At 44.6% G+C, this 26,123-nt stretch overlaps 1 protein-coding gene across 1 annotated transcript in view; it reads left to right on the top strand.

Moving 5' to 3' along the window:
- GLP2R (glucagon like peptide 2 receptor) overlaps positions 1-26,123 on the top strand; it is a 128,886-nt gene that overhangs the window by 27,457 nt on the left and 75,306 nt on the right. The window contains exons 5-7 of the mRNA XM_043528476.1: positions 4,053-4,159; positions 4,403-4,559; positions 9,203-9,362. Coding sequence (XP_043384411.1) covers positions 4,053-4,159; positions 4,403-4,559; positions 9,203-9,362 — 424 coding nt within the window. The remainder of the gene's footprint in view (positions 1-4,052; positions 4,160-4,402; positions 4,560-9,202; positions 9,363-26,123) is intronic.

Raw genomic sequence — 26,123 nt, 5'->3', positions numbered from 1 at the left:
CCACAGATTTTCCAGTGTGGCCTTGGTAGATTTTTGCTTCCCAAAGGCTGTGTGAGGCCTCAGCAAATCAACTTGCTACTCCTGAACCTGCTAAGGCTGTCACAGTGTGTGCTACGGTCTCCCACAGTATTCTTGCCAGCAAGTTAAAGATGTATGGATTGGATGAATGGACTATCAGGTGGATAGAAAGCTGGCTAGATCGTTGGGCTCAATGGGTAGTGATCAATGGCTTGATGTCTAGTTGGCAGCTGATATAAGCAGACTGCCCCAGGGGTCGGTCCTGGGGCTGGTTTCATTCAACATCTTCATTAATGATCTGGATGATGGGATGGACTGAACCCTCAGCAAGTTTGCAGATGACTGGCTAAACTGCAGTTCTGCAGAAAAGGACCTGGGGATTACAGTGGATGAGAAGCTGGATATGGTCAACAGTGTGCCCTTGTTGCCAAGAAGGCTAATGGCATATTGGGCTGCATTAGTAGGAGCATTGCCAGCAGATCGGGGAAAGTGATTATTCCCTTCTATTCAGCACTGGTGAGGCCACATCTGGAGTATTGCGTCCAGTTTTGGGCCCCCCACTACAGAAAGGATATGGACAAATTGGAGAGAGTCCAGTGGAAGGCAAAGAAAATGATCAGGGGGCTGGGGCAAATGACTTATGAGGAGAGGCTGAGGGAACTGGGCTTATTTAATCTGCAGAAGAGAAGAGTGAGGGGGGATTTGATAGCAGCCTTCAATTACGTGAAGGGGGCTTCCAAGAGGAGCTAGGCTGTTCTCAGTGGTGGCAGAGGACAGAACAAGGAGCAATGGTCTCAAGTTGCAGTGCGGGAGGTCTAGGTTGGATATTAGGAAAAACTATTTCACTAGGAGGGAGGTGAAGCACTGGAATGGGTTACCTAGGGAAGTGGTGGAATCTCCATCCTTAGAGGTTATTACGTCCCAGCTTGAAAAAGCCCTGGTTGGAATGATTTAATTGGGCTTTGAGCAGGGGGTTGGACTAGATGACCTCCTGAGATCTCTTCCAACCCTAATCTTCTGTGATTCTATGCTGTACCCTTGCTCTGCTCTTGGCAAGTGTTTGCTGGATCTCCCATGGGTATCTGTCTGCATTGCTTGCACTGGTTCTCTGTATCACAGGAAGATGCACTTGCTCTGATATACCTGTCCCCTGAGCCCTGTTTCTGCTTCTGTTCACCTTGGTTCATCTGTACCTGCTCCTTCTGTTTGTGCTGGACCTGCTTTTACCTGGGTGCGATATCAATTGGTTGGGTCAGATTCATGGCTAGTATCTACCAACAGCGGATAAATCAACCATTTATTTCGTCTAATTCAGAGGTGGAAAACTCCTATGCCCATACTGTCAGCTCATTCTGTTCCTTGGTGCTGGATTTTGTACTGCTGCTGCTGTGTGTCAACATGGAGATGGACTTCTAAAGACAGCATGCTGGGAATCTCCAGCACCCACATTGCTCCCTGCTGGCTCTATTGTTCCATTATCTCTATCCTATTTTCCTCTCACAAAGTGGCAGATGTATTTTCTTCTGCGTCATGGAAAAATACCAGAAAGCATATTATGGCAGACTCCACCACTATGCCCTCTCAAGGGTATGGCCACCAACTCGAGTTAGTTAGAAACAGCTATATGACAATGATGAAGGTGATAACATCCAAGCCAATGCACTTGAACCATCAGTGGAAACAGTGACATTGTTCAGAAGAAGATATGATTACCAGGCTGGACAATAAATCATTGCAATCCATATAGGGGTTTAGTGAGTAGTCCGTAGGGTGGAGTTGTCCTCTGTCTATAGAATTTTTCAGTTTGTTTCCCGAAGAGAAGCTTTACTTGAGCTAGAAAAGTAAATACATTGTGCTGGATCAGCTAAGCAGCATTAGCTCCCTCCCACTTCCCCTTCCTGTGGCCAGGTAAGGGGAAACGTCCTCACACAGAAGTGGATGAGCTCTGTTTGGAAGTGGTGGCCGCATGGCTAGCCAGGAGCTGCAGAGAAGCTGAATGCAAAGAGGAACCCCCCAGGAACTATGTGCAGAGCCATGTGTGGAACAGGCTGTTGCTCTGGATGTGACAGATGTGTGTGGGTCTGTGTGGGACTTATGGCGGAACAGCAAGGGCTGGGTGCAGAGTAGCCCCAATCGGAGACAATAACAGCCTGTCCTGGAAAACCTCAAGCTTCTGTTTACTTGAATAAAGACTGGACTGGAGAAGGCACCCTAACCACTAGGCTTGAAGAATCCTGACTCTCAATTGGACTGTCCCAGGGACCCAAACATTTACCACTATTGCTCACTTTGGAGTGTAACCATTTAAGCCTCTGTACCTGAGGTATTCCCCTTTCCTGCCAACCCTAATAAAATAGCCTTTCACTTACCATGTATCTGAGTGGTTACTGGGATCCACCAGAGCTAATGCCCACAACACCTGGCTGCCAAAGCACTGAACCACTTGCCTCTGAGTTGCAGTAGACCTGTAACACTACTGACACCTTAGGAGTTTGGTGTAATTAATTATTGAGTATCTCCAATAATTACAAAATGAATCAGAAACAGGAACGAAAGAAATAAAATGTTAAATGAAAAGATAAAAGAAAAATTGGTGCACACTCATTCCAGCTCAGATGTCCTGTTCCATATCACTCGACGTGCTCACACATTAATTTCTCCTTTTTATTCATCCTTATTTTCATCTTGAGTTTAGAAACAAAACCTGTGTAAGTGGTGCTGAAAATGATTGCACATGATAGACCTGATTTTCAAAACTGCCCACCCAAAAATGCATGTTCAACTGTTCACCCATTTTGCACAAATGGTTATTGTGCTTCATGCAGAATTAGGTCATTTCAAATGAGTAATTAGAGCTGGTTGAAACTCAGAATTTCTGTTTCACCAGAAATTTCAACACTTCAAAATGTGTTTCATTCTGAATCAGGGCAAAACAAATATTTAGAATTGTTCTACAAAATGGAAATTCTGGAAAAAAATTTTGGAAAATTTCAAAATTTAGATTCAAAATGAATTTTTTCCCATTTTTAATCACTTTTATTATATTTATGTTACCCTGCAATCATATTTCTAAGATATTGAAAGAAGCTTGCTGCTGTAATTAGTACACTGAGTGCTTATCTTCTTTTCTTGTTCCAAATGTGAAACTGTTGCCTCACAACACAAACAGGAGAAACCATGGGCTAGAAAATAAGATGTTTCAATTAGTCCTAAACAGCATCTATCCTTAATTATTTTAAAACTAAACTAAAACTAAAAGGAAAGGAAATAACATTTTGACTATTATGCCGTAACATGTCATATTATGCACTACTACTATTACTGACGTCATAAAATAATGTAAAAATGAAAATACATTTTTAAAAGAAAATTTTGTTTGGAAATAAAATTTCAAAATTTTCTCAAATGAAATTTGCCATTTAAAAATTTACACAGGAATTGTCATTAAAATTCTTGTGATTTCATGAACAATTTTAGTTTAAACAGAATGACATTTTCTGATAGAAAACTGTTTTGATGAAAAATTTCTTCCCAGCATTAGAAGTTATGAATTTATTTGGCTATCTTCATACCCTAGAGCCCAATTTGCATATGTAATCATGGTGGCTGTTGGAAGAAATTAGGCTCACAGTAGTGCATACACAATTTTCAAAATTAGACCCAATGTGCCTATTCCAAATATTAAATTATTTCAAATTTTAAAACCTGCTAATTATACCTGGCTTTCCATGATCTCACATGGGTTACGGAGGAGGGTCATTTACAGATGGGGAAACTGAAGTTTGGAGCAGTTAAGTGACTTGCCCAAGGGACAAATAATAGAACCCTAACGTCTTAACTCCTAGGCTAGTGCCCCATCTGCTGGGCCAGGCTGCAGTTTCCACGATATGCTATGCATCCGATGAAGTGAGCTGTAGCTCACGAAAGCTCATGCTCAAATAAACTGGTTAGTCTCTAAGGTGCCACAAGTACTCCTTTTCTTTTTCCCACACTTGTGCGACTTATTTATTTTTCTCTGTTATTCTTATGATTAGGAAGAAGAACACATGTTACTTTCCACACTACAGCTACTATACACGGTTGGATACTGCTTGTCTCTCACTTCCCTTGTATTAGCTCTACTCATACTTCTGCTCCTCAGGTTAGTGTCAACCAACATTACTAGAACATGTCTTGTATTCTGGAATTTAACAATTTATGGATTCTTTTTTCAAGTAACAGCTTATAATTCCATGTAAGATGTAACTATATACATTTACTATGCAAATATAATTCTTGAGCAATATCTGTTGATGGCTATAATATGAATACAATTATATTGTTCATAATGAAATTTATTCTAAAGAATTCATAAAAAGGGGCATTTCTTTTTGTACTTCCACAGAAAACTTCACTGCACTAGAAACTACATCCATATAAATTTATTTGCTTCGTTTATACTGCGAGCCACAGCAGTTCTTATAAAAGATACCATATACCATAATACTTATTCAAAAAGACCAAATAATGAAACTGGATGGATTTCCTACTTCAGTTCTGAGGTAATTCTATTTTAGTTCATTGTTAATAGTATAATTTGTTCTGCAAAAGTTGCAAAACAGTTTCCCTTAGGAAAGCAGGTTTTAGATGCTAAGAGGTGAATTATGAAAATAGGAAATAGTGTTCATGGAGAATAAGGGTAAAATTCTGGTTCAGAATTTATATTTATTTGATTTAGATATGATCATAAGAAAAATGAATAGTAAGCACACTGTGCTGGTTAATAGTGTTGATAGTTGTCATTTCCCAGCTGAATCTTCAGAGATATTTCCTACAGCTGCCATGCTGAGTACCTGATAGCAATTGGATACCTCTAGTAGTGCGTATTTCTTTTTGTGGTGATCATAGAAGATTAGGGTTGGAAGAGACCTCAGGAGGTCATATAGTCCAACTCCCGACTCAAAGCAGGACCAACCCCAACTAAATCATCCCAGCCAGGGCTTTGTCAAGCCAGGCCTTAAAAACTTCGAAGGATGGAGATTCCACCACCTCTTTAGACAACCCATTCCAGTGCTTCACCTCCCTCCTAGTGAAATAGTTTTTTCCTAATATCCAAACTAGACCTCCCCCACTGCAACTTGAGATCATTGCTCCTTGTTCTGTCATCTGCCACCACTGAGAACAGCCTAGCTCCATCCTCTTTGGAACCCCCCTTCGGGTAATTGAGGGCTGCTATCAAATTCCCCCCCCACACACACACTCACTTCTTTTCTGCAGACCAAATAAGCCTAGTTCTCTCAACCTCTCTTCGTAAGTCATGTGCCCCAGCTCTCTAACCATTTTTGTTGCCCTCCGCTGGACTCTCTCCAATTTGTCCACATCCTTTCTATAGTGGGGGGCCCAAAACTGGTTGCAATATTCCAGATGTGGCCTCACCAGTGCTGAATAGAGGGGAATAATCACTTCCTTTGATCTGTTGGCAATGCTCCTACTAATGCAGCCCAATATGCCATTAGCCTTCCTGGCAACGAGGGCACACAATTGACTCATATCCAGCTTCTCGTCCACTGTAATCCACAGGTCCTTTTTTGCAGAACTGCTGCTTAGCCAGTTGGTCACCAGCCTGTACCAGTGCACGGAATTCTTCCTTCCTAAGTGCAGGACTCTACACTTGTTCTTGTTAAACCTCATCAGATTTCTTTTGGCCCACTCATCCAATTTGTCTAGGTCCCTCTGGACCCTATCCCTACCCTCCGCATATCTACCTCTCCCCCCAGATTAGTGTAATCTGCAAACTTGCTGAGGGTTCAATCCATCCCATCATCGGATCATTAATGAAGATGTTGAACAAAACTGGCCCTAGGACCGACCCCTGGGGCACTCCACTTGATATCGGCTGCCAACTAGACATTAAGTCCTTGATCACTTCCTGTTGAGCCTGACGATCTAGCCAGCTTTCTATCCACCTTATAGTCCATTCATCCAATCCATACTTCTTTAACTTGCTGGCAAGAATACTGTGGGAGACCATATCAAAAGCTTTGCTAAAGTCAAGGTATATGACATCCACCGCTTTCCCCATATCCACAGAGCCAGTTATCTCATCATAGGAGGCAATCAGGTTGGTCAGGCATGACTTGCCCTTGGTGAATCCATGTTGACTGTTCCTGATCACCTTCCTCTCCTCCAAGTGGTTCAAAATGGATTTCTTGAGGACGTGCTCCATGATTTTCCTGGGGACTGAGGTGAGGCTGATCAGTCTGTAGTTCCCTGGATTCTCCTCCTTTCCCTTTTTAAAGATTGGCACTATATTTGCCTTTTTCCAATCGTCTGGGACCTCCCCCAATTGCCATGAGTTTTCAGAGATAATCGCCAGCAGCTCTGCAATCACATCAGCCAACTCCCTCAGCACCCTCGGATGCATTGCATCTAGCCCCATGGAGTTGTGCATGTCCAGCTTTTCTAAATAGTCCTTAACCTGTTCTTCACCACCGAGGGCTGCTCACCTCTTCCCCAAACTGTGCTGCCCAGTGCAGCAGTCTGAGAGCTGACCTTGTCTGTGAAGACTGAGGCCAAAAAAGCATTGAGTACTTAAGCTTTTTCCACATCATCTGTCACTAGGTTGCCTCCCCCATTCAGTAAGGGTCCCACACTTTCCCTGACCTTCTTCTTGTTGCTAATATACCTGCAGAAACCTTTCATGTTACCCTTCACATCCCTTGCTAGCTGCAACTCCAATTGTGCTTTGGCCTTCCTGATTATACCCCTGCATTCTTGAGCAATATTTTTATACTCCTCCCTAGTCATCTGTCCAAGTTTCCACTTCTTGTAAGGTTCCTTTTTGTGTTTAAGCTCACTGAAGATTTATCTGTTAAGCCAAGTTGGTCGCCTGCCATATTTACTATTCTTTCTGCACATAGGTATGGCTTGTTCCTGCACCCTCAATAAGGCTTCTTTAAAATACAGCCAGCTCTCCTGGACTCCTTTCCCCCTCATATTAGCCTTTCAGGGGATCCTGCCCATCAGTTCCCTGAAGGAGTCAAAGTCTGCTTTTCTCAAGTCCAGGATCTGTATTTTGCTGCTCTCCTTTCTTCCTTTTGTCAGGATCCTGAACTCGACCATCTCATGGTCACTGCTGCCCAGGTTGCCACCCACCTCTACTTCTGGTACCAGTTCTTTCCTGTTTGTGAGCAGCAGGTCAAGAGTAGCACAGCCCCTAGTTGGGTCCTCCAGCACTTGCACCAAGAAGTTGTCCCCAACACTCTCCAAAAACTTCCTGCATTTTCTGTGCACTGCTATATTGCTCTCCCAGCAGATGTCAGGGTGACTGAAGTGCCCCATGAGAACCACGACCTGTGATCTGGAAACTTCTATTAGTTGTCTGAAAAAAGTCTTGTCCACCTCATCCTCCCGGTCTGGTGGTCTATAGCAGATGCCCACCATGACATCACCCTTGTTGCTCTCACCTCTAAATTTAACCCAAAGACTCTTAACAGGCTTTTCTCCAGTTTCATACTGGAGCTCTGAGCAATCGTACTGCTCTCTTACAGACAGTGCAACTCCTTCACCTTTTCTCCCCCACCTGTCCTTCCTGAACAGTTTATTCCCATCATGACAGTGCTCCAGTCTTGTGAGTTACCCTACCAAGTCTCTGTTATTCCAATCACATCATAGTTCCTTGACTGTGCCAGGACTTCCAATTCTTCCTGCTTCTTTCCCAGGCTTCTTGAGTTTGTGTACAGGCACCTAAGATAACTAGCCCATTGCCCTGCTAGCTGATTGCCTTGAATCAGGAGGTCTCCTTGTGTTTCCTCCCAGTATCTCACTTCCCCACTTACCTCAGAGCTTAGGTCTCCATCTCCCGGCGAACCTAGTTTAAAGCCCTCCTCACTAGTTAGCAAGTCTGCCTGTGAAGATGCTTTTCCCTCTCTTCATTAGGTGGATCCCATCTCTTCCTGGCAATCCTTCTTCCTGGAACAACAGCTCATGGTCAAAGAATCAGAGCCCTCTCTCCGACACCATCTGCATAACCATGCATTTACCTCCAAAATTCGATGGTCCCTACCTGGGCCTTTTCCTTCAACAGGGAAGATGGACGAGAACTTGACATGCGCCTCAACTCCTTTATCCTTCTTCCCAGAGTCTTCAGTGACCCGCTCAAGGTCATTGGTGCCCACATGGAAAAGCAGGAAGGGGTAGCGGTCCAAAGGCTTGATCAGTCTCGGCAGACTGTCCGTCACATCCTGAGTTCTAGCTCCAGGAAAGCAGCACACTTCTCGAGTTTCCCAGTCTGAATGGCAGATGGAGGACCTTTAGGTGAGAGTTCCTGACCACCACCACCCGTCTCCTCCTCTTAAGAGTGGTGGTTGTTGAACTCCTATCCCTAGGACAATGCATCCCATGCCTTCTGGTCAATGGGGTCTCCTTCCAAGCCCTTCCCTCAGATGACTCTTCCAAACTGTTTTCCTCCATAGTACCTGTGCAAAGAGCCTGAAAATGAATAGGTCCCCTCCCTACAATGTACTCAGCTCATGCATGAGCTCCTTAATCAGATAATATGGCTGTTCCTTGTATGGACTTCTCCTGGTGTTCCCCCTACCTGGGTATTAGGGTCCATCAATAAGTTTCAAAGAACGTACTTAGGAATCATCCTAAAAGAATAAACCCTTTCAAAGGTTGCACTAGAAATGGCTGAGCTGCATTAATGCTAGAGCAGTGGAAAGAGATTTCCCTACATTTCTTCATAGACAAGGACAGAGAGATCCAGTCCCTCCCCAAGCTTCCTGTTAGTTGTGTGGCATCTTCTTCTAAGAAATCATGGTGTATGTGTGAATCCCCACAGCATGCCTGGCCCACATGAGGCACTTGGTTGTTTTTTTGGAATCACACACACACACACACACACCCCGTTTTTAGCATGTTGGAGACAAATATATATTCTGATTAGCTGGTTTTGGCTGCAGATGACATCAGAGGTTTGATCTATTCCCAATGGCACACAGCTGGGACCTCATCATGGAAGTGCAGCAACCCAATTAAAGCTGCAGAAGGGTGTCTGACTGAACCAAATATTTATTAAAACTGTTAATTTTTAAAGGATATAAAATATGACATAAGAGCAACAGTTCTTTTCAGAGATTTTACAGTACTACAATGTGTAATTAATTACTATTATTAAATACTTCCTGATGTCTTATTTCTGCAGATTTTAACCATTTGCAGGACTTCCCAGTTTTTCTTGCATTACTTTGTTGGTGCAAATTATTTTTGGCTTTTAGTTGAAGGACTATATCTCCACACGTTATTGGTGACTGCTGTGCTCTCTGAAAGGCTACTGCTGAAAAGATATATTGTGATAGGATGGGGTAAGTAAACAGTTTCAAATAAGTTATTTGTCTTATTTTATATCAGAAAATAAATGACAGGTAAACAAAGTTTTGATACTTTGTGAAAGAAAGAGAAAAGCTGATTATTTGAACTCCCTGAAATTTGTCAACTTCCCTATGCTAATAAGGTATCCAGAACTGATCATGTGATCATAATGTACTTTGTAACAACATAATATGTAATGTCCAGCAGGTGTCTGCACACACTGGCAGTTAGTAAATTCCCTGGTAACATCTGGGGACTGGAGGAAAGCATCCTGTGAATGTGGGGCGTGGAGGGATAGCCAGGGAAATTACTGAGACTGGACAGAGGGGCTGGCTTCAGGCTGGGAAGGGGCATCTCAGTATTTCTTACTGCTGTTCCAATGGAACTTCCTTGGCACCTGGTGCCCAGTTTGTCCCCGCCCCTGGCAGCTGGCACCCTCTGCACCAATGTCCTCCTGCTCCCGCCCAGGTGCCAGTGCACTGTCCTATCCCCCGCACCCAAGCCCGCCGAGAGCAATTCCAGGCCACAGGTCCAGGGCTCTTGGGGGGGGGGCGGGGGCAGGGCCCGGGTTACGACGCTGTTACTTCCGGGACCGACTGCGCTGGCCTGTGGGGCTCTCCAGAGCGCAGAGCAGTCGTGCATGCCCGTAGGAGCCCTGCGGCCCCCCAGGGTGATTTAAAAGGGCCCGGGGCTCCCAGCTTTCACCGCCGTTACTGCAACAGTAGCGGCAGCCAGGGGCTCCCGGGCCCTTTTAAATCTCCTGGGACCCTGGACAATTGCCCCCTTTCCTCCCCCTCTCCCCCCAATTGGTGGGCTTGCCCGCACCTGAAGCTGGTACACGTGCTCCTGCCCCTCTTCTGGGCCAGGTTTCTGAGCCCAGATCTGCTGGCTTCTCCCTGGTGACCAGCCTGATTTCATGCTCTCTGGCATTTGCTCCAGCCCCTGCTCTGGATTGCACTCTCATTTTCTCCCCCCGCTTATGTGCACAGGAGGAACATAGGTGGGCCATACTCTTGTCTCCACAAGATATTGGGTGCGTCCCACTATTCCTTCCCCCCCCGGACTCCCCACGATTACACCGCCCTGGTATCATCCCCTTTTTCATAACAAGAATGTTCCAGTACATAAAAGAACCAGAAAACCCATTCTCACACGTTCTGTATGTCAATCAACTATTAAAGCAATACCAAATTTTCCATTTAACACATCATCATATTATGACATTTATCCAAAAATGTCTCCATTTAATATAGTCACTCTGTGTCTACACATTATAATGGAATGTAGGGCTAGCACAGTGGAGGTGGCACCAGCATTTGTATTTTAATGGGAATGATGAAATTCTCAGTGTGTTTTGAGTTGGAGGTTAAACCTGAACTGCTTGTTGTGAATTGGTAGTGCCAGGGAAAACAGACAATCTGACCTAAGTTATAATTTCTTCAAGAAACATCATGTTACCAAAATATTTTCACTGTCTCCTTGTTTCTTAAATTTGGACCTCTTTTTAAAATGTAATAAAGCAACATGAATTATGAAATCACTGTGTATAGTTCTTCCATATGTATAGGTTCATGAATGCTTGATAAATCATCTTTTGTGTTACTAGTTACTAAGGTTTAATAAGTCACAGGCTTAATGCAGTTATACTGGAGTTATACTGGAGGTCAGACTAGATCAGGGGAGGGCAAATTATGGCCCGCAGGCCGGCCCCGGCCCATCAAGGCTTTCAATCCGGCCCGTTGGATTGCCAGCTCTGTGGCACAGCTGGGCTAAGGCAGGCTCCCTGCCTGCCCTGGCCCCGCGCCACTCCTGGAAGTGGCCGGCACCACATCCCTCCGGCTCCGGGGCGGGGACAGAGGGCTCCGTGCGGTGCCCTCACCTGCAGGCACCGCCCCCCCACAGCTGCCATTGGCCAGGAATGGAGAATTGTGGCCAATGGGAGCTTTGGGCTTGGCACCCACAGGTGAGGGCAGCGGGCTGCGGAGCCACCTGCCCCACCCCACCCCCAGGAGCCACTGCCAGACATGCTGGCCACTTCCAGGAGCATCGCGGAGCCAGGGCAGGCAGGGAGACTGCCTTAGCCCTGCTGCGCACCACTGTCACCCCGGAGCCACTCAAGGTAAGCAGTGCTGGGCCAGAGTCCGTACCCCGAACCCCTCCTGCACCCCAACCCCCTGCCTTGAGCCTCCTGCCACACCCCTCCTGCACCCCAACCCCTTGCCCTGAGTCCCTTCCTGCACACTGCACCCCATCCCAGACCCCACACTCCCTCAGGCACCCCAACCCCCTGCCCCACCCCTACATTCATGACCCTGCATACAATTTCCCCACGTAGACGTGGCCCTCGGGCCAAAAAGTTTCCCCAGCCCTGGACTAGATGGTTTTAGTAGTTCCTTCTGGCCGCAAAATCAATGGCTTTATATCAGCTTAAGCATTAGAAGCCTGGCCTCCCTCTCTGAAGATCAAGGGCTCAAGCCCTGTTGTTTACCATTGGGGGCAGGGGAGACCTTATGGTTGCATACAGCAGGATTTGGTTTTCCAATTTTCTTTTCTAAAAAATTGATGTATTTAATTCACATTGTGAGAAAACATCCTTTAACACAAGTTTTATACTTAAAAATGCAAAATCAATTAATTGTTCTGTGACATACAACAAATTACAGATTTTCTGCATTTCAGTCATTTGTTCCACATGTTGAGCGCTCATATCACGCATTGGCAGGTTTCAAGGTTGAGTAAGGCCCAGATCAACAAAGGTACCTAGGTGCCTAAATCTTAGTCTTAGGCTCCACTGCAGTCCACAAAGCTCCCACTCAGCTGCCCCCTAAACCTATAGGGGCCTAAACTCACTCGGCACCTGAATGTTTAGAGTAAAAGTTCTCTAGGTAACTATGGTTCTGTCTTCGGGCATGCACGCTGCTGTCTCCCTCTCAGTGCCTGGATGCCTGTCTCCCACTTAATCCCTAGTGTGGTCCACAAACATGGGGAAGACAGGAAGACAAGTGCCTTTCTCACATGTGGGGCCTGATCCAGTAGATGTGCTCAGTGGCCACCTACTGGATTGGGTCCCATTCAAAATCTTGACCCAAGAGAAGGAGGTGGTGGGGGCTTTTAGCCTAGTGGCTAGAACACTAGCCTGGGATACAGGACACACAGGTTCAGTTCCCCCTTCTACCTAATGAGGAGAAAGGATTGGCTCAGGGTCGCTCTCAGGAGGATGCTGAAACCACAGAGCTATGGGATGTGCTGATGGGGTGTTCCCACAGCCTCTCCAGTTGAAGTTCTTCCATGGTGTATAAATACTTAAAAGGGCACTGGGCCAGAGAATGAGAATGACTTTATAGCCTGCTAAGGGCACCCACCTGTGAGGTGGGAGACCCAAGGTACAGTCCCCCTGCTTCATTACTGTTAGCCGATGGCCAGGGATGTTTGGTGAGGTGCCAGCTATGCCCGTTTATACCATCCGTGACTTTAACCGCTAGGACGCACTGTCCCTTCGCGGCGGGCAGCCCGGGCTAGGCTGACGGATGCCCCAAGGTCCTAACCACCCGTGACTTTAACTGCTAGAGCTCAGAGCTCCTTCGCAGCGGGCAGTCAACACTGACTGACAGGTGCCCCAATGGCAGCACTAAGAGCCTCTCCACACCCGTGACTTTAACTGCTAGAGCTCAGAGCTCCTTCGCAGCGGGCAGCCAGGATTGACTGACAGGTGCCCCAAGAGTTTGCCCCGTGGAGGCGGCACAACTCAACGCTAGGCTCTTAGTACTCTCACCTAATGGCCAGGCTTTATAGCCAAAACGGCTGAGGTTCTTTAATTGTGTTGGCTGCTTTACAGTAAACCAGAGAAACAAGTCAGGCTTATGCACAATGGTTACCAAAATTTATTAAACTAGATTCTAATCATGTGGTTACAAAATTGCTAGTGCCTACTTATTTAAATGTAGAGATGTTACACACACAAACAAGTTACAAAACTGAAGCCACAATCCCAAAGAAAGAAAACAAAGTATAGAGCTCTATTTCAAAATATGTGTACACTAAAGATAGGAGATCAGGTGTGGGTGCTTCTTACCCTCCTTGCATCTCTCGATTCCAGCGGTGCCAAGCCAGGATCGGTCACTCAATTCCGCGGAAAGACGAATAAGGGACAAGGCTTAGGGACCCTCTTAGCTGCAGAAGCCTTGGGAGGCTGTCACTTATCTGACCAGCAGATAGATAGTGAAAAGCACTCAAAAATCATGGTGCTGTAGGTCCCATACTTATACCTCTGTACTCCTTTATTCTCTTTCTCCTTTCTTATGCCAAATTGGGGCTGGTCTGTCTGGGCGACGCCAGCTCTCGCAAGAGTAGTTCACACTTGCAAGGGAGAAACAATAAGTTTCGACTACTGGACACTTCTTTTATCAGGGTAAATATTTTCCCACCTAGGATGTTGGGGTGTGTGCATCACGCTATTTAGTAGGGGCTAAGAGCCATGTCTGTCACAGCTTCTCTGTCTGCTGTGAGCCTAATCGTTGTATATGTTCCCAGAGGCACATTGTAGCAGGACACCTGTGCTTCTCACAGCTTCAAAGGCTGTGCTGGAATTTATGTTAAGTGCCCTGTTGTTTTGGCTCCCGTGTGTTTCCAGCAATGCTGGTCTGAGGGGGGGGGGGGGGGGCTGGCTGTCTGGCTACATTCCACCCCCTGATGCACCACACTACATCCCAGATTGCAAGGTGGCGGTGATGCCAGCACCTCTTGCCCTCCTTGGGGAAATCTAGAAATACCCAACAACCAAATTAGAGGATGAGGGTTCGCGGAATTGGTTAGGATCCCTTTTTAGCTCTAGGTATCTGATTTGTGTGGAGGAAAGAGCAGTTTGAATCAAACGCTTCATAATACATAAAGTTACACAAAAAACAATTACAATAATTAAAATGGTTAAAACAGTATTTACAACTGAATGTAAAAACGGGGAGAGGGAAAATCCCAAGTGTTGAGCTAACCATTGCATCCATGAGGTTTGTCCATTCTCAGCCACTGCATGTAAAATTTTAACTGCACCTTTAATAGCAACCACATCTTGCTCTATTTGCCCTGAATGATTTACATAAAAACAACAAGATTGGTTGATGACAGCACACACTCCTCCTTGCTGGGCTAGGGTAGCGTCTAGTGCTATTCTGTTCTGCAGAGCATATCGGGCCACAGACTGAAGTTGTTCATTTAAAAGCCCTAATGCATCAGCAGTATGATTAAGAGCAATTTCCAATTGTCCAGAAACGTTTGCTATTGCCATCTCGAGCTCAGTTATACCTAACCAAGGTATAAGTGCACATGTAAATCGGTGAAAACCAGAGGGCCGTTCAATCAGGGGGTTGTAGGTGAACTTTCGTTTGGATCGGTGTATAAAACTTCCCAGATTTGTTATTCTGGGGGCATCAACATGAGGGTGTACTGTTAGTCCCTCAGGTACTGCATGTCCCAGTGAACACCTTCCAGTCCAACCTACAGGCAGATATTTATATGCCTTGTTCCCACAAATAAAGAACAAGCCAGGTTCTTTACTAAGAATAGGTGAATAAGGTCCTCTGTGCCACCTGCCCCCCTCAGGTTTAGGTATGGGTTGGTGATATGGAACACAATATCCCATCTTAATGTTAGTACAGAGCAAAACCATTAACAAATCTTCTAAAATTTGGTCTGAGCGAAAAAGTCCATTTTCATTACACTGATCTAATAAGGAGTCAATAGATTTGATTAGCAATGGGTTATAAATGTGTCCGGAACTGGGAATAAAGAACAGTGATTGGTCATACCAATCTCTGCTTTCAGGGTATCTACTCATATTCAGGGGAACAATTGTGGCATTATATATTCTAAAAAGGGGTCTATGTTCAAGTGTGCCGTTGATGGGACCTTTCCAACATTTCAAAGTCCTTTTGTCGTTCATGGGTGGGTAGGTAGTCCAATCCCCACTTCTTTTGTCAAATACAATTGTATGGGCACATTGCTGCTTATCTAGACTACCCATTTGTATGTCACCCTGAGTTTCAAAACAAATAGGGTATACTTCTTTAGATGATCCCGTTACATATTCCACAGGCCGTCCCCAAACAGTGCGATGCCATTGTCCCACCTCCCCCGAGTCAATGCGAGGGTGGTTGGTGTACCATGCTGCTCCCCACTGAAAGATGTCGCTTTTGTTCCACCAATCATTTAGGCTGAGTGGTACAAATTCAATTCCCAGTCCATTGGTTGAATTTAGCAAGGTGCACATCCAGCAATTTGTAGCACCAGCAGCTGAGGCGATGGTTTGGATTGCTCCCCGAAGAGGATGTTCTGGTATTGCCAAGGTGACTGGAGCCAACAGAAGGATCATGAGGGCTTGCAGGAACATATCTCTGGTGGGTCGTGTTCTAGCTAAAAAACTTATTTTAAAACCAAAAGCAAAAATTACACCTGCTATTATAAGTAATGGCAAATATATCAACAGTCCATAGTAGTCTCTAGCGATCAAACAGGTCTGCTGCATAGTCCATTTTGCTGACAGGTTAGCTGGCAGGTTGCTCGGAACCATGGGACCATTCCTGCAATAAATCACATGGTCAGCCGGTCTTGGATGCGATCCAAGCCTCTGTAATGGTTATTAGCCTTTTATCAGCATTTAAGGCACTCCATACACCTTTCTCTTTATAGGCGTGCAAAACGCAGGTAAAGGTTCCCAGGGCTGGGTGTTTAATCACAACAGTGTCTCCGGGAGCATACTTGGAACTGTGCAGTGGTGTTCTGGCAGGGGAGATAGCTTTCCCTGTAGGGAAGAATCCCCTGCTGATTGGACTTCCTGTAGGAGTCTGTCTGTTGTTTAATCTCTGCACCACTTCGTCCAGTCTGTCTCCCCATGTGCCATCAGTAGGCTTCAAGTGATTCTTTAGCAACCCATTCCAGCGCTCGACCATGCCATTAGATTGAGGTCGATATGGAAGGTGGAAGGTCCATTGGACTCCATGGTTAAGGGTCCATTCCCTTATAAGTTTATTCTTAAAATGCGAACCATTATCTGATTGGATTTCTTGAGGCATTGGGACAATTGCTGTTAAGCGGTTTAGTCCCATAATTGTGGACAACCCTGTTGCCAATCGGGTTGGATATGCAAAACCAATCCCTGAAACAATTTCTACCCCAGTCAAGATGTATTTCCACCTCTGCCTTGTAGTGGGCAGTGGTCCGACATAATCGACCTGCCAGGTTGCCCATAGTGTTTTTCCATCTCTTAGCCTGGCAAACCTTTGTCCTTCTGCTATATGTTTTCTAGTCTCAGCACAAATAGCGCAGGCTTGCACCAGGTCTCTAGCCTGTCTGTGGGTGATAGGCCACCCCCTGATATGTGCTTGCCGCACTAACTCATCACTTCCTGTGTGTCCTAAATTATCATGTAACCATGAATATAAGCGTTCCCATTCTACTTGTGTGGTAAAGAGCTGGGCAGCTGCATCGGCTAAATTGTTTAACTGTGCAGCTGGGGTATTATTCCTCTGATGAGCTGAGACATGTCCTATAGACAGGGGTTGTTGCAGGGCATGCTGATATAACCACTTCCAGTATTCCAGTCCCCATACTGGTTTACCTCCTATTTCCCAGTGGTTATTTTTCCAGTTAGTGATCCACTGAGTGGCACCTGCCCATACCGCATAGGAGTCCGTATATACTGCGGTGGCTCCTGCTTCACAGGCCAGTTTAATTGCAGCCAATTCTGCAAGTTGTGCTGACCCATCAATTTCAGCAGTTAGGGGTGCTGCAGAGGTGTCTGCAGGCACTGCTGCAGCTTTTCCCTTCCATTTTCCTTTAACCAGCCTGGCACTGCCATCAGTGAACCATACTCCCTCAGGCTTAGAAGGGTCAAATGGGGCAGCATCCTTAATGGGAGATTGCTGTGGAGGTAGGCCGTATTCATCAGGCATTCCTACTTTCCATAGGGATTCCTGAATCATAGTGGGGTTTTGTGCAGTGTCTGCACTACCTACCCTGTGGTGTATGTAAAGTGCCCATCTTTGGACAGTCATTTTTTGTGCTACACCAGGTGGTAACTCTTTCCCTTCCAATATAGGTTTAATGATTGGAAGAGGAGTGTGAATTGTGATGTCCTTATCCTGAGTTAATTCCTCAGTTTCTCTCAAGGCTGTGTAAGCTGCCAGAAGCACCTTCTCATAAGGCGTGTAGTTAGCCTGTGACCCTTGCCATGACTTGGAACCAAACTGAATTGGTCGTCTGGGAGCGGTGTCACTTTCTTGCCAGAGAGCATAAGACATTCCAGTGGCTCCCACAGTTAGGTACAAATGGAATGGGGCTTCAGGATGTATGGGACCCAGAGCCTGATAGGTGTGTATCTCCCCTATCAGTTGCCTGAGGGCTTCCTCATGGGCAGGAGCCCATTCCCAGGCAGCACTTTTCTTTAACAAATTGTACAATGGTCTGGCTATAATGGCAAAGCCAGGTACATGTTTTCTCCAAAACCCCAGGGTTCCCAAAATCTGTCTCAATTGATCTTTACTTTCAGGGGAGGGTGCCTGATTTAGCTCTTGCACAGTGTCATTAGGCACAGACCTCCTACCTCCCATCCATACAGTACCTAAGAATTTTATCTCTTGGGAGGGACCTTGGCATTTCTCAGCTGGTAACTCTAAATTAAGGGCTTCTAGTGCTTCTTTGATTTGATTCATAGCCTCCTGTACCTCTTCTGAGGTTTTCCCACCTATTAAGATGTCATCAATGTATTGCACAGTTTGTATATTGGGTGGCAGTATAAGGTCATCTAGGACCTTTGCCAGTGCCCCATGGCAAATAGTGGGTGAGTGTTTAAACCCTTGTGGCATTCGGGTAAAAGTGTATTGTACACCTTTCCAAGTAAAAGCAAATCTTTCCTGGTCAGCTGGTTGCAAAGGGACCATGAAGAACATGTCCTTTACATCTAATACTGCTAGCCAGGGTTTATCCCAGGTTTGTATGGTGTTTACAATATCTGTTATGCTAGGGACTGCTGCAGTTAATGGTCCAGTGTTACTGTTTAGCTTCCTATAGTCTATAGTGAGTCTCCATTTGCCATTTGGTTTCTTGATGGGCCACACAGGAGAATTAAAGTGAGAGTGGGTACGAATTAAAATTCCTCGCTGTTCCAAATCTTTGATCAGGTCAGTAACAGGGCTTATGGCCTCAGCTGGGACATTATACTGCTTTATGTTTGTTACTGTTGAGGGCGGGAGAGCAGGCGCGCTGCTAAGTAAGTTTACAGAATAGTGGGGAGGGCTTTCCTCTTCCAGGTGGGTGGCATGAGGAACAGAACTGACTCCAAAAGCCCATCTTTCCCCATTAATCCTTCCCTTCTTTCCTCTTAAAACGTCCATGCCCAGTATGTTGGCATTGCCCAAAATCACCTCATATTTTCGGGGCTGATGGTGGGGTTGCAATGGGATATCCAGTTTTATCTTAACTAATGGGTAAGTTATGGTACTGCCATTTACTCCTGTAACAAGTACCTGCTTTCGGCCAGTAGGTGGCGAGCCCTGAAAACTTTCTCGCTTAATCATGGACATTTGAGCCCCTGTGTCCATTAAGAAAGGAACAATGTGTTTGTCATTTACAGTTACATATATCCGGGGGTCTTTTGCTGTTGTTTTCTCCTCTTTGGATTTAAGCTGGTTTATTGGGAGAGGAGAGTGACCCCCGCAAGCTAGTTTCCCTGTTCTGGTAACTCTTGCAGTTGCTGCAGCAATGGAGTATACAGGGTGTTTGCAGCTGGGGAAGGAGGAGAGAGCTGCAGAGGTGCACTGGGAGTAGCATTAGTTGTCTCCCAGTCAGCTCTTTTAAAGGTGGTGAATAATTTTAGCCGCTCTGTGGGCAGTCCATTTATCACATCTCTGGGATACCCTAAAGCCAGACATTGTCTCCACAACTTGGCTCTAAGCTCCTTTTCCTCCTGGGTTGGCTCTCGCTTGTTTTTATGTCCTTTAGATGGTGCCCCCTTGTTTCCCTGAAGGGAACGCATCTTAGCTTTGCCTGTCAGTGCTCTGATGTCTCCGAATTCTCTAAAGTATGACACCAGAAGGTTTAGCAGTGCCCGAAAGGTACTGTTATGTGCTGCAGCTTCTGATCTAAGGGACAGTGCCACAGCCCTATGGTTACTCGGAGCTCCCTTAAGCAGGGGTCTGAGATCCTCTACATTTACCTGACCCTCCCATGGACTTTCATAGGCTAACTCTTGAGGGTTTTGGCCAAGCATACTAATGACAGCCACAGTTAATAGAGCTGCTTTTACCTCATCTATGTTGGTCCAGTGCATTACTGTGGGTTCATCTCGGTCTGCTGGGTAAATTCCTCTTGCCCATCGACAAGCCAGAGACCAAAGTGTTTTAGGGGTGTTCCCCTCTGAGTGTTCCAGGAATATTCCTGCACCTAAGTTAAGGCGCTCAGTTTCTTGGGCTGTCAGGCGTATATATCCACCCCCAGTGTCCCAGAGGCGGACCAGCCACTCTATTATACCTTCCTCAGGCTTTTTAGCAAAATCTCCCTGGATTGTTTTTAACTCCATGGGAGTATATTGGCGGGTGGTAATTTTGGTAAAGTGTGTTGGAGCTTTACTCCCTTTTCCCTTTTTACCTCCCCTTTTTGTTTTTGAAGAGGTGGATGGATCATTATCATCCCCTTCTTCATCCAGCTCTGCCCCACTCAAATTTCCCTCATGTTCTTCTGATTTGTGATGTGTGATAGCTGGTCTTAATTTTACAGAGGGACCTTCCTCCTCAGAGGAGGGGGACTCATCTGCTGAATCCCAAATGTCTCCATCCCATTCCTCAGGGTCTAGCCAGAGAGCAGTCTCAACCTTAGCCCGGTTGATTCTGCGTGTTTTAGTCTCCAGCTTTTCCCTTCGTTCTATCCCTTCTTTCTCAATTAAGGGAAGTAATCTTTTCTGAAGATGTTCCATATCCCTATTCAGTGTTCTTACTCTGGTATCTAAATTCTGGCATTCCTTGCACAGTGTGTCCCTTTCCTGTTGTAGCCTATTAAATTCTGTTGCCAGACTGTGATAATCTTTACAGGCAGCTTGCCAAATGTTAGTAAGCAGCCATATACAAGCACCTTTTCCTTTCCCTTTCTTCATCTTGCAGGCAGTTCTCCAGTTACAGAAATGCTGCCAGATCTCTGCTGGTTTTCCCCAATATTTCTCCAGCAGTTCTTTGCTCCACAGAGGATTTCCCCATCCCTCTTGGGTCAAACTTTTCTCTAGCTCAGGGAATTCTGTGGTGTTTATCATGACTGGTTTCCTTGTGTTACTGTAGTGCAGCCTATATCACAATCCTGTTCGTGACGCCAAATCTGTTAGCCGATGGCCAGGGATGTTTGGTGAGGTGCCAGCTATGCCCGTTTATACCATCCGTGACTTTAACCGCTAGGACGCACTGTCCCTTCGCGGCGGGCAGCCCGGGCTAGGCTGACGGATGCCCCAAGGTCCTAACCACCCGTGACTTTAACTGCTAGAGCTCAGAGCTCCTTCGCAGCGGGCAGTCAACATTGACTGACAGGTGCCCCAATGGCAGCACTAAGAGCCTCTCCACACCCGTGACTTTAACTGCTAGAGCTCAGAGCTCCTTCGCAGCGGGCAGCCAGGATTGACTGACAGGTGCCCCAAGAGTTTGCCCCGTGGAGGCGGCACAACTCAACGCTAGGCTCTTAGTACTCTCACCTAATGGCCAGGCTTTATAGCCAAAACGGCTGAGGTTCTTTAATTGTGTTGGCTGCTTTACAGTAAACCAGAGAAACAAGTCAGGCTTATGCACAATGGTTACCAAAATTTATTAAACTAGATTCTAATCATGTGGTTACAAAATTGCTAGTGCCTACTTATTTAAATGTAGAGATGTTACACACACAAACAAGTTACAAAACTGAAGCCACAATCCCAAAGAAAGAAAACAAAGTATAGAGCTCTATTTCAAAATATGTGTACACTAAAGATAGGAGATCAGGTGTGGGTGCTTCTTACCCTCCTTGCATCTCTCGATTCCAGCGGTGCCAAGCCAGGATCGGTCACTCAATTCCGCGGAAAGACGAATAAGGGACAAGGCTTAGGGACCCTCTTAGCTGCAGAAGCCTTGGGAGGCTGTCACTTATCTGACCAGCAGATAGATAGTGAAAAGCACTCAAAAATCATGGTGCTGTAGGTCCCATACTTATACCTCTGTACTCCTTTATTCTCTTTCTCCTTTCTTATGCCAAATTGGGGCTGGTCTGTCTGGGCGACGCCAGCTCTCGCAAGAGTAGTTCACACTTGCAAGGGAGAAACAATAAGTTTCGACTACTGGACACTTCTTTTATCAGGGTAAATATTTTCCCACCTAGGATGTTGGGGTGTGTGCATCACGCTATTTAGTAGGGGCTAAGAGCCATGTCTGTCACAGCTTCTCTGTCTGCTGTGAGCCTAATCGTTGTATATGTTCCCAGAGGCACATTGTAGCAGGACACCTGTGCTTCTCACAGCTTCAAAGGCTGTGCTGGAATTTATGTTAAGTGCCCTGTTGTTTTGGCTCCCGTGTGTTTCCAGCAATGCTGGTCTGAGGGGGGGGGGGCTGGCTGTCTGGCTACATTTACCTATTCAGTTTTTTATCCAAAGTGGAACAGGAGAGACAGGTGGAGTACCATATCAGAGTATCATATCACCCAGTGGCTACAGCACCTCCTGAGAGGTTTGGGGATCCCTGTTCAAAGCCTCTCTCTCATTAGGTAGTTGGGGGAACTGAACAAGCCTCTGCACGAGATGAGTGGAAAGTACCCAACGTAACACCAATTTTTAAAGAGTTCCAGTGGAGATCCTGGCAATTACAGGTTTCAGTACTGGGCAAACTGGTAGAATATATAGTAAAAAACAGAATTACCAGACACATAGATAAGCATGATTTGTTGGGGAAGAGTCAACATGGTTTTTGTAAAGGGGAAATAATGCCTCACCAATCTACTAGAATTCTTTGTGGTTGTCCACAAGCATGTGGACAAGAGTGATCCTGTCGATGTAGCGTACTTGGATTTTCAGACAAAGTCCATTACCAAAAACATTTAAGCAAAGCAAGTAGTGATGGGATACCATGGAAGGTCCTCTCATGGATCAGTAACTGGTTAAAAGATATGAAAAAAAGGGTAGGAATAAATGGTCAGTTTTCACAATGGAAAGAGATGAACAGCAGGATCACCCAAAGATCTGTACTGAGACGTGTGCTGTTCAATGTACTTATTAATTATATGGAAAAGATAGTGAACAGTGAAGTGGCAAAGTTTTCAGATGTTACAAAATTATTCCAAAGCTAACTCCAAAGCTGACTGTGAAGAGTTACAAAGATCTCACAAAACTGGGTAACTGGATAACAAAATGGCAGACTAAATTCAAATTTTGATAAATGCAAAGTAATGTATGCTGGAAAAAATAATCCCAACTACACATATATAATGCTGGGCTTTAAATTAGACGTTACCACTCAAGAAAGAGATCTTATAGTCATTGTGACTAGATCTCTGAAAACTTCAGCTCAATGCACAGTAGCAGTCAAAAAGGTTAACAATGTTAGGATCTGTTAGGAAAGGGATAGAAAAATAAGATAGAAACTATACAGCTACTATTTAAATCCGTGGTGCACCCACACTTTGAATATTGTGTGCAGCTCTGGTTGCCTCATCTCAAAAAGGATAGAGTGGAACTGGAAAAGATTCAGAGAAGCTCAACAAAGATTATCAAGAATATGGAACAGCTTACATAGGAGAAGAAACTAAAAGAGTATAGTTTTTTTATAAAAAGATTTAGAGCTGTTGATTAATTGCAGCTAACTCATGCAACTAAACTAAAAAAAATTAATCACGATTAAAAAAATTAATCGTAGTTTTAATTGCACTGTTAAACAGAATACCAATTGAAATGTATTAAATATTTTTGATGTTATTCTGCATTTTCATATATATTGTATTGTGTTGTAATTTAAATCAAAGTGTATATTATTTTTATTACAAATATTTGCACTGTAAAAATGATAAAAGAAATAGTATTTTTCAATTCACCTCATACAAGTACTGTAGTGTAATCTCTACAGTGAAAGTGCAACTTACAAATGTAGATTTTTTTTAGTTACACAACTGCGCTCAAAAACAAAACAATGTAAAACTTTAGAGCCTACAAGTCCACTCAATCCTACTTCTTGTTCAGCCAATTGCTAAGACAAACAAGTTTGTTTACATTTACAGAAGATAATGCTGCCCTCTTCTTATTTACAATGTCACCAGAAAGTGAGAACAGGCATTTGCATGGCACTTTTGTAGCCGGCATTGCAACGTATTTACGTGTGGTGGAAAAATTAACCATGTGTTGTGTTTGGATCAGAACCAAGCCTGAGGCTCCTTTATTGATTACAAGCGCAGGGGGGTAACAGCTCTAAGTAGCTGCCCCCCCCCCCCCAATGAAAAGCACACAGAGCTTTTTAAAGCTTAAAACCGCAGACAAATTACACATTCGTCTTAATTACCTTATTTGGAATATAGCAAAACAAGCTTTTCCTGTTATTGACAGGTGTTCTTTTGTGGTTAACGTTTCTTAAGCTGTGCTGCTGCAATTGCCTTACAATGGAATTTTCCACACTCTTTTCTTATGCTTCATATACACAGTTAGCCTGACCAAAAGTTTTAGGCCTACTTGGAAAGTTTAGGCGTACTTGGGTCCACTGAATTTTTCCTCCACACGTGCCAGATATGCTAAACCTTCATATGCCCCTTCATGCTTCAGCCACCATTCCAGAAGACATGCTTCCATGCTGATGATGCTCATTTAAAAAAAATAATGTTAATTACATTTGTGACTGAACTCCTTGGGGGGAAATTGTATGTCCCCGGCTCTGTTTTACCTGCATTCTGCCATATATTTCATGTTATAGCAGTCTCAGATGATGACCCAGCACATGTTCATTTTAAGAACATTTTCACTGCAGATTTCACAAAACACAAAGAAGGTACCAATGTGAGATTTCTAAGGACAGCTACAGCAGCCAACCCAAGGTTTAAGAATCTGAAGTGCCTTCCAAAATCTGAGAGGGACAAGGTGTGGAGCATGCTTTCAGAAGTCTTAAAAGAGCAACACTCCTGATGCGGAAACTACAGAACCCGAACCATCAAAACAGAAAATCCATCTTCTGCTGGTGGCATCTGACTCAGATGATGAAAATGAACATGTGTCGGTCCGCACTGCTTTGGATTGTTATCGAGCAGAACCTGTCATCAATATGGACACATGTCCCCTGGAATGGTTGAAGCATGAAGGGACATAGGAATCTTTAGTGAATCTGGCACATAAATATCTTGTGATGCTGGCTACAACAGTGCCATGAGAACGCCTGTTTTCACATTCAGGTGACACTATAAACAAGATGCGGGCAGCATTATCTCCTGCAAATGTAAACAAACTTGTTTGTCTGAGCAATTGACTGAACAAGAAGTAGGACTGAGTGGACATGTAGGTGCTAAAATTTTACATTGTTTCATTTTTGAATGCATTTTTTTTACATAATTCTACATTTGTAAGTTCAACTTTCATGATAAGGAAATAGCACTACAGTACTTCTATTAGGTGCATTGAAAAATACTATTTCTTTTGTTTTTTTACAGTGCAAATACTTATCAAAAATAAATATAAAGTGAGCACTGTACACTTTGTATTCTGTGTTGTAATTGAAATCAATATATTTGAAAATGTAGAAAACATCAAAAATATTTAAATAAATGATATTCTATTATTAACAGTGTGATTAATCGTGCGATTAATCACAATATTTTTAATTGCTTGACAGCCTTAAAAAGATTAAGGCTGTTCATCTTAGAAAAGAGATGACTAAGGGGGATATGATAGAAATCTATAAAATAATGAATTGTATGGAATAAGTGAATAGAGACGTATTATTTACCCTTTCCCTCAATACAAAAAAGGGGTCACCTTGTGAAATTAATAGACACAGGTTTAGTACAAACAAGAGGAAATACTTTTTTCACACAAAGCATAATTAACCTGCAGCATTCACTTCCATAGAACGTTGTGATGGCCAAAGTGTAACTGCATTCAAAACAGAACTAGATTAAGTTCAATAGAATCAGTCTATCAATGACTGTCAGTCCAGGTAGTCAGGGATGCAACCCTATGCTCAGGGCAACCCTAAACCTCTGACTGCCAGAACTGGAAGGGGAAGATGGGTGGATCTCTCTAGCATTGCCCTGTTGAATACATTCCCCCTGAAGCTCTGGTGCTGGCCACTGCTGAAGACAGGATACTGGTCCAGATGGACCATTGGTCTGACCCACTATGGCCATTCTTATGTTCTTTAATGGTCTAACCACTGGATTAAGGCTATGTCTACACTACAGTTTATTTTGGCATACTTTAGGTCATTCAGGGGTATGAATAAACCACCCCGAGTGACATAAATTACACAGACATAAGTGCCGATGTGGACAGTGCTATGTCGGTGGGAGAGCTTTTCCTGCTGACGTAGGTTCTGCCAGTCATGGAGGTGGTTTTATTATGCTGAGGGGAGAGTTTTCTCCTGTCAGCAGAGAGCTTCACCAGAGAGTTATAAGATCAGTACCACCACCTCCTCCTCTAGTGGTTTCATGTGGACTGAGGTGGGTGCCTACCTCATTCTCAAAATAAATGACTTAGGTGCCTGAGCAGCATAACTCCAGGAGGGGTTCCCAACTGT

The sequence above is a fragment of the Chelonia mydas genome, chromosome 14 (assembly GCF_015237465.2).
Source record: "Chelonia mydas isolate rCheMyd1 chromosome 14, rCheMyd1.pri.v2, whole genome shotgun sequence".
Lineage (NCBI taxonomy): Eukaryota > Metazoa > Chordata > Testudines > Cheloniidae > Chelonia > Chelonia mydas.
This window is presented reverse-complemented; position numbering and strand designations above follow the sequence as displayed.